The sequence below is a fragment of the Carcharodon carcharias genome, chromosome 5, assembly GCF_017639515.1.
Source record: "Carcharodon carcharias isolate sCarCar2 chromosome 5, sCarCar2.pri, whole genome shotgun sequence".
In the NCBI taxonomy this organism is placed as follows: domain Eukaryota; kingdom Metazoa; phylum Chordata; class Chondrichthyes; order Lamniformes; family Lamnidae; genus Carcharodon; species Carcharodon carcharias.
Genome location: NC_054471.1, coordinates 76,818,390 through 76,827,604, shown reverse-complemented (window position 1 = coordinate 76,827,604; position 9,215 = coordinate 76,818,390). Strand labels below are relative to the sequence as shown.

General features: G+C 43.8%; 1 protein-coding gene across 1 annotated transcript in view; it reads left to right on the top strand.

The window, feature by feature from the left end:
• The first annotated feature begins 942 nt into the window (after positions 1-942).
• The window catches only part of khdrbs2 (KH domain containing, RNA binding, signal transduction associated 2), a 718,527-nt gene continuing 710,254 nt past the window's right edge, over positions 943-9,215 (top strand). The window contains exon 1 of the mRNA XM_041187172.1: positions 943-1,039. Coding sequence (XP_041043106.1) covers positions 949-1,039 — 91 coding nt within the window. The 5' untranslated portion in view covers positions 943-948. The remainder of the gene's footprint in view (positions 1,040-9,215) is intronic.

Sequence of the window (9,215 nt, the reverse complement as noted above, 5' to 3'; positions counted from 1 at the left end):
ATTGCTCTCCTGTTCCCCATTCATAATTCGTGCTCATGGTTGGGGGGGTGGGTGGGAGGAAGGGAGGGAAGGAAATTTCAAATATCAATCTTATATTGCCCGATTAGCTCGAACGCAGAGCTTTACAACGACATGCTGTGTCCATGAGATTAAACTTCCATGGAATGTTATAATGTAAGGTTGGGTCATAACTTTATGTCTATCATTAATGTATAAGTCTATATATTTTCAGCAAAAAGGTGAATCTGCCCCGGCGTTTGGAACATGTATCTGCCTCCATGTAATATATGTCCATGTGTCTATGTATGTGGAATGTCACGTTACTCTCAATTAACATGCGGGAGGTACCGATAAATACCACATTGCTTATATTTTAATGCATTGATCAGGCAATTTCAATTTTGCACCAACTTGTGTCCCATTCTAGCAAAGCCCTCTTAAACAAAAGCAACTTTGCCAGTGTGTTCAAGGTTTGAGGATTGATGCCAGCGAGCAGCGAGTGCATGATGATTGAGCACCCTTTTTGCTTGAATGTAACATTTACAGGGCTTTGCGCAAATGGTGTCTTATTTGCTGTTGTGCAAGGGGAGATAATAATAAAAAGAATAGGTGTGCAAAAAAAAATTGAAGATGCCGTCCGGACAGCAGGGCACCCTGTTACTCACTTTGATTGACACCAGAGGCCGACCAATGAACATTTGATGTTGCTTCCGGGTGGCTGGCCGCTGTCCAATGAGAGCTAGGCGGAGGCGGGCTCTATTCGGGAAACTGGCGAAGCGAGCGAGCGCTGTCAGTGCAGCCGAGTGAATGCACTCTCCTGGCAAGGTAAAAAAAATCACTCAATTAGATATCGTGTGCTCTGAGAGAAACCAAGATAGCTTTTAACTTTTAAAAAAAGTCCAAATAAATATTAATTTAAATACACACTGCAAATTTGTCCAAAAAAAAATGCAGAGAGAGAAATATTTGCCAGAGCTGATGGCAGAGAAGGATACACTGGATCCATCTTTTGTTCATGCTGCACGTCTGCTGAAAGAAGGTAAGTTGTGCTGTCGAGAATTGAACGCGTGGTCTGGCTCAAAATGGTTAATTGTTGCGCTGATAGGTGTATGAAAGATCAACATTTTTTTTTGCAAAATAACCCCCGCCCCTCTCCAAACAAGCGTCCCTCTGAGTGACCTAGAAACTAGTGTGTGTGTGTTTGTGTTGGTGATGGAGTGTTGCTCCGATGTGTGTTTGGGGTAGTGGCTCATACATCATCCTTAACACAGTCCCGTCCGGTTGTTCCATCTTCACTTGTTAACAGGTGTTGCTGCAGGTTGAAGTCAGCTGTCCTGGCTCAGGTGCTGCAAAGAGCAGCTAACTGTTATCAGTACAGTACTTGTGTGGTTTGATATATTGGTAAGAGTTAGCAATGATAAATGTCTAATATCCAATGTATAGGCATTAATGTGCCTGGCTATATGCCTGTGCATATGTACGTGTGTTTGTGAGTATATGCTTGTATGCATGCGCGGGAGTATATGTGCGTGTATCTATAGGATATTTGCGTGTGTGTGTGTGAGTATGTATGCTTGTGTATGTGTGCCTGTGAGGATATATCTGTGTGTGTGCATGTCTGTGAGAATATGTCTGGAGAAGTGTGTGTGTGTCTGAGGATATGTCTCTATGTGTGCCTGTCTGTGAGGATATGTCTCTATGTGTGTGTGTGTGTGTGTGTGTCTGAGAACACGTCTGTATGTGTGTGTGTGCCTGAGGATATGTCTGTATGTGTGTGTGTCTGTGAGTATATGTCTGTATAAGTATGTGTGTGTGAGGATATGTCGTGTGTGTGTGTGTGTCTGAGGATATGTGTGTCTGTGAGTATATGTCTATATAAGTATGTGTGTCTGTGAGGATATGTCTGTAAGTGTGTGTCCATGAGGATATGTTGGTGTGTTGGTATGTGTGTGTGTGCCTGTGAGGATATGTCTGTGTGTCTGTGAGGATGTGTCTGAGAGTATTTACTTGTGTGTCTGAGTATATGCCTGTGTATGTGTGTCTATGAGTATATGCCTGTGCGTCTGTGAGGATGCGTGTTGGTGTATGTATGTGTATTTGTACATATGTCAGTACACACAAACATGGCACAATGTTAAAGATTCAAAATCTATTCCATGACTAAAGGAAGATGATGGGTTTTGTAGCTTAAAGATTCAAAATCTGTATCATATGTGAAAGATGATGGATGTTTGTTGGTAAAAATGCATTGCAGCTTCTGATGATTATTTTTTCTTTTGATATGAGCTTGATGTTGTGTCTTAAAACATTTATGAAACCAGCCCGAGCTTTTCACTGCTTGGACTAACCTGTGTGTGTGTTCAGGTTTGTCGGGTGTCTGTGGGTTGGAAATGAGGACCTGTGTGCTCGAATGCTGGCTCTGTGCTACAGAGGGCAGCAGAGTGACATGCAAACCAGGGTGGAGAATTCAGGTTCGGAGATCGATGTTAATCTCGCCTGCCAAAATAATCCATGTTAAATGGATATCTTCCTCCAGTTGTGTGTTTGTTAAAAGCTTAATTATCATTTTGGGGATCTGGGCTCTCCTTTGGAAAGGAGAGTTACAAGGAGGTGGCATCAATATCTTCCCCCACCCCAGGTTGTGATGAGTTCCTGGAAAGCAGGTTGTGCTGTTTGTTTAACTGACACTGCCAGCGATTTACTAACATTACTCACCTCTTATGTTCCCGGCAGGCGTGAGGTAGGGGGACTGCAGAATAGGGCCAATCAAGGGGACATTTTGCGTGTGATTAATAAGGCTGTAGCTTTTATTATCAGCTAGCTGGTTTAAAAAGAGGAACAGAGGCACCTGCAAAGGTGCATAAAAGAATCCGGAGGATGATACCAGAACTGGGAGCTTATACTTATCAGGAAAGGCTGAATGGATCGGGGCTCTTTTTTCTAGAAAAGCTATTAAGTTAGTTTAGTACCATGCAGTTTTGTACTGGCAGCCTGCCTGCTCTCAACGATATTACATGATCTGTATTAGTGTGATATGTATCTTTGCCTTGTAAAGGACACAAGGAATATTGCATTTTATAACAGGCAGATGGTTGGAACATGCTCTACTTCCTCGTGGACATCTTTTGCGAATTGCTGAGAATATAAGGGAAATTTATTTCCCAGGTTCTGGTATGTTAGCTTAAAAGCTACTGAGAAGACTTTCTAATGCATCGACATTACAAATGTAATCCCTGCAGTGGTCCAGAAAGATGAGATCACTGTGCTGGTAACACGATAACATCTTCACCAACTTTGGGTGAGAATGAGTGAAAATAAGCGAGATGTTTTTTTCTCTCTGAACTGTAAAGGGGCCTGTATAAGGTCAGTATGTGAGGATTCGTAGGCTTTAAGGAACGAGTTATTAAACAAACATTTGGTTAGTTTTTTTAAAAATGCCCCTTTGCTGCTTCTGTTTTTAAAACAACACATTGCTCCTGTTGGTGGAAGGATCGAGAACCAGAGGTCACCAGTTTAAGGTGATTGGTGAAGTAGCAGTGACATGGGGAAGAACTGTTTTACTACTTCGGTTAAGATTATGGTGGAGGCAGATTCAATCATGACTTTCAAAAGGGAATTGGATAAGCACCTAATGAAAAACAAACTGCAGGGCTGTGGGGGAGTGGGACTAGCAGAGTTGTTCTAGCAGAGAGCCAATGCAAACAGGATGGACTGAATGTGCTGTAACCATTCTCTGAACCTACAAATCTGTCACCTAGTTGTGAACAGTAACTTTGTAATTAGGGAACCTGGTTGGGGACTTGGTTGAAACAATTACTGAGTCAGATGTTTGAGGGAGTTGAATTAAAATGGCCTGGATTTTGTGGTCAGTAGCAAGCATATAAGCACCCACTGTTCATTGCACCTACACTTGCCCACAGGTTTTCTGTGGGGATTTTGCACTGGGAGCTTACAATAATTTGAAAGCCAAAACAGCACCCTGCCTTCTACAGGGGATCTGGGGATGTGTTTGAACGGGGCAAGCAACTGTGTGTCTCCTTAGCCAATCAGACTGAAAAATCCTCACTGAGCCACACAGTCTAAACCAGGAAGTTAGAATAGTGAATTCGATGTAAAATCATGCACAAAAAGCGAAATAGAGAGAGGTAAAGAAAGATAAAGTTAAGAGAGAAGAATGAAAAAGAAATAAAGACTTGTCTTAGACCATAGGAGGACTCAAAAGACACTTTACAGCCAATGAAGTACTTTTGAAACAAAAATAAAAATACTTGGAAAAACTCAGCAGGTCTGGCAGCATCTGCGGACAGGAATACAGTTAACATTTCGAGTCCGTATGACTCTTCAACAGAACTAAGTAAAAATAGAAAAGAGGTGAAATATAAGCTGGTTTAAGTGGGGTGGGGGGGGTAGAGCTGGATATAGGGCCAGTGATAAGTGGAGATAACCAAAAGATGTCACAGACAAAAGGACAAAGAGGTGTTGAAGGTGGTGATATTATCTAAGGAATGTGCTAATTTAGGGTAGAAAGCAGGACAAGCAAGGTACAGATAGCCCTAGTGGGGGTGGGGTTGGGTGAAGGAATCGAAATAGGCTTAAAGGTAGAGATAAAACAATGGTTGGAAATACATTTAAAAATAATGGAAATAGGTGGGAAAAGAAAATGCTATATAAATTATTGGAAAAGAAAGGGGGAATCAGAAAGGGGGTGGGGTTGGAGGAGAGAGTTCATGATCCAAAATTGCTGAACTCAATATTCAGTCCGGAAGGCTGTAAAGTGCCTAGTCGGAAGATGAGGTGCGAAGTACTTTTGAAGTTTGGTCACTGTTGTAATGTAGGAAACACAGCAGCCAACCTGTGCACAGCAAGCTCCCACACACACCAATGTGATAACCAGGTAATCTGTTTTTGTGATGCTGATTTGAGGAATAGACATAGGCCAGGAAACAAATGCTAACTTCCCTGCTCTTCTTCAGAATAGTGCCATGGGATCTTTTACATCCACCTAAGCTGGGAGATGGGGCCTTGGTTTAATGTCTCATCCAAAAGACAACACATCTAACAATGCAGAACCCCCTCAGTCGTCTGTTAAAGTGTTGGCCTAGATTTTGCGTTCCAGCCCTGGAGTGGGACTTGAACATGGAATATTATGTTTCCGAGGTGAAAGGCAACCAACTGAGGCACAGCTAAGAAAGATCACAGAGACAGAAAGAAAAAGCAAAAAGAATAAGAGCAATTTTTAAAAAATTCATTCAAATCAGAAGGACTGGGACTCCACAAGTGTAGCAATAAATTTACAGTGCAGCGAGGTGGTTTGACAGTATTGCAGACCTGTTAAAATACATCGAGACTTGAATGGACAAGCTCTAACTTGTTCTGGCATGATTAGTAGCTATCCCATGGCCATGTGCCCAACTTCCTGCACTGTGTGTGAAAGCAGCGTGGCTCAGTGATACACCAATGTAGTGAAGTTCATGGAGGGGCAGGGCAAATCGAAGAGCCACTTCCTGATTTCCATATTTAGATGCCCTTGTGTAGATGCGGGAGATTGCTGTCTGACTTACTCCTTCATAATGGTGAGCACTGATAGCCTGACTGTTGTTCTCAGTGCAAGTGTCCCACAACAAACAAATGTGGTTTTGAGTGCTTCTGTGATTTTTGTTATTTATTCTGTGATTTCTGCTCTGCTCTATAATTCAAACAAACTAGATTCCCTGACAAATTTTTCAGAATTGAAAGTTTAAAATCAGAAATAGAGAGAAACCGTTTTGAGTACTTGCGGTGCTGTGCGTATTTCCGATCTCTATCTGATAAATAGGATATGGAGGCATTGGAGAATGTGAAAAAAAAGTTCACAACGATGATACCAGAACTGAGATGTCATAACTGCCAGGAAAGGCTCACTAGGCTCGAGAAAAGAGTGGGTTGAGGGGTGACCTGTTAGAGGCATTTAAAATTATAAAAGGGTTTAATAAGTTAGATGTAGTGAAGGTGTTTTACTTGTGAAGGAGACCAAATGAAGAGCTTTAAATAGTAACTGATAAATCAAATAGAAAGTTCAGTAACAATTTCTTTTCTCAGAGAATCATTTGAATGTGGAACTCGCTTCCGCAATGAGTGCTTGAGGTGAATTTTTAAAATTCATTTACGGGATGTGGGTGTCGCTGGCTATGCCAAAATTTATTGCCCATCCCTCATTGCCCTTAAGAAGGTGGTAGTGAGCTGCCTTCTTGAACCGCTGATGTCACTATGGTGTAGGTACCCCCAGAGTGCTGTTAGGAGGCGAGTTCCAGGATTTTGACACAGTGACAGTGAAGGAACAACGATATATTTCCAAGTCAGGATGGTGAGGAACTTCCAGGTGGTGGTGTTACCATCTATCTGTTGCCGTTGTCCTTCTAGATGGTAGTAGTCGTGGGTTTGGGAGATGCTGCCTAAGGAGCCTTGGTGAGTTTCTGCAGTGCATCTTGTAGATGATACACACTGCTGCTACTGTGCGGGGTGGTGGAGGGAGAGAATGTTTGCGGAAGCAGTGCCAATCAAGTGGGCTGCTTTGTCCTGATGGTGTCAAGCTGTGTGAGAGTTGTGGGAGCTGTGCTTATCCAGGAAAGTGGAGAGTATTCCATCACACTCCTGACTTATGTCTTATGGATGGTGGACAGGCTTTGCAGAGTCCAGAAGTGAGTTACTCATCGCAGGATTCCTAGCCTTTGACCTGCTCTTGTAGCTGCAGTATTTATATGGCTAACCCAGTTCAGTTTCTGGTCAATGATAATCCCCAGGATGTTGATGTTAATAGTGGGAGACTTCAGTGATGGTAATGCCATTGAACATCAAGGGGCGATGATTAGATTCTCTCTTGTTGGAGATGTTCATTGACTGGTGCTTGTGTGGCACAAATGTTACTTATCACTTGTCAGCCCAAGCCTGGATATTGTCCAGGTCTTGCTGCATTTGGACATGGACTGCTTCAGTATCTGAGGAGTTGTGAATGGTGCTGAACATTGTGCAATTATCAGCAAACATCCCCACTTCTGACCTTATGATGGAATGAAGGTCATTGATGAAGCAGCTAAAGATGGTTGGGCCGAGGACACTACCCTGAGCAACTCCTGCAGTGATGTCCTGGGATGACTGACTTCCAACAACCACAGCTATCTTCCTTTGTGCCAGGTATGACTCCAAACAGCAGAGCATTTTCCCTCTCATCCCCATTGACTCCAGTTTTGCTAGGGCTCCTTAACGCCACACTCGCTCAAATGCTGCCTTGATGTCAAGGACAGTCACTCTCACATTACCTCTGGAGTTCAGCTCTTTTGCCCATGTTTGAACAAATGCTGTAGTGAGGTCAGGAGCTGAGTGGCCCTGGCAGTACTCAAACTGAGTATCTGTGAGTAGGTTATTGCTAAGCAAGTGCTGCCTGATAGCACTGTTGAAGACCCCTTCCATCACTTTACAGATGATTGTGAGTAGACAGATGGGGCACTAATTGGCTCGGTTAGATTTGTCCTGCTTTTTGTATACAGGACATACCTGGGAAATTTCCCACATAGCCGGGAAATGCCAGTGTTGTAGCGGTACTGGAACAGCTTGGCTAGGGGCACGGCAAGTTCTGGAACTCAAGTCTTCAGTACTATTGCCGAAATATTGTCAGGCCCCATAGTCTTGTAGTATCCAATACCATTTTTAGATATACCTGGTGCTGCTCCTAGCATTCCCTCCTGCATTCTTCATTGAGCCAGGGTTGATCCCCTTGGCTTGATGGTAATAGTAGGGTGGGGGATATGCTGGGCCATGAGGTGACAGATTGTGTTGGAGTACAATTCTGCTGCTGCTGATGGCCCACAGCGCCTCATGGATTCCCAGTCTTGAGTTGCTACATCTGTTCGAAATCTATTCCATTTAGCACAATCCACACCTCCATCCACACAACATGATGGAGGGTATCCACAATGTGAAGATGGGACTTCATCGCCACAATGACTGTATGGCGATCACTCCTGCCGATGCTGTCCTGGACAGATGCATCTCCACCCGCCACAGACCCCATCTAGCAGCTATGTCCTTTAGTATTTGGCCAGCTTGGTCAGTAGTGATGCTACCAAGCTGCTCTTGGTGATGCACATTGAAGCACCCTACCCAGAGTACATCTGCACTCTTGCCACCCTCAACGGTGTTCAGCATGTAGGAGCACTGATTCACCAACTGAGGTGGGTGGTACATGGTAATCAGCAGGAGGTTTTCTTGCCCATGTTTGACCTGATGCCATGAGACTTCATGGGGTCTGGAGTCACTGTTGAGGACTCCCAGGGCAACTCCCTCCCGACTGTATGCCACCGTGCTGCCATTTCTGCTGGGTCTGTCCTGCCGGTGGGACAGAACATAGCCGGGGTGGTGATGGTGGAGTCTGGGACATTATCTGTAAGATACGATTCTGTAAGGGTGACTATGTCAGGCTGCTTCTTGACTAGTCTGTGGGACAGCTGTCCTAAACTTGGCACTGGCCCCCAGATGTTAGTAAGGAGGACTTTGCAGGGTCGACAGGGCTGAGTTTGCTGTTGTCATTTCCGGTGCCTAGGTCAATGCCAGGTGGTCCGTCCGGTTTCATTCCGTTTTATTGGCTTGGTACAACTGAGTAGCTTGCTAGGCCATTTAAGATTAAACCACATGGCTGTGGATCTGGAGCCACATGAAGGCCAGACTGGGTAATGATGGCAGATTTCTTTCCCTAAAGGGCATTAGTGAACCAGGTGGGGTTTTTACACAATTGATGCGGGTTTCATGGTCATCATCAGACTTCTAATTCCAATTTTTATTGATTTCAAATTCCACCATCTGCCATGGTGAGGTTCAACCAGGGTCCCCAGAGCATTACCCTGGGTCTCTGGAATACTAGCCCAGTGACAATACCACTACGCCACTGCCTCACCTTGTAGCCACAGTATTTATATAGCTAGTACACTTCAGTTTCTGGTCAATGGTAACCTTGAGGATTTTGATAGTGACATTGAAGGGAAGGCGAGATAAACTCATGAGCAAGAAAGAGAACAATTCACTGATAGGGTTAGATGCAGTAGGGTAGAAGGAGGCTTGAGCAGAACATGAACATCACCAAACACCCTATGGGCCAAATAGCCTGTTTCTGTGCTGTAGATTCAATGTCATTCTATGAAACTAGTCAAGAGCTTTTTTTTGGATATTAATTAGTGTTTCAAATT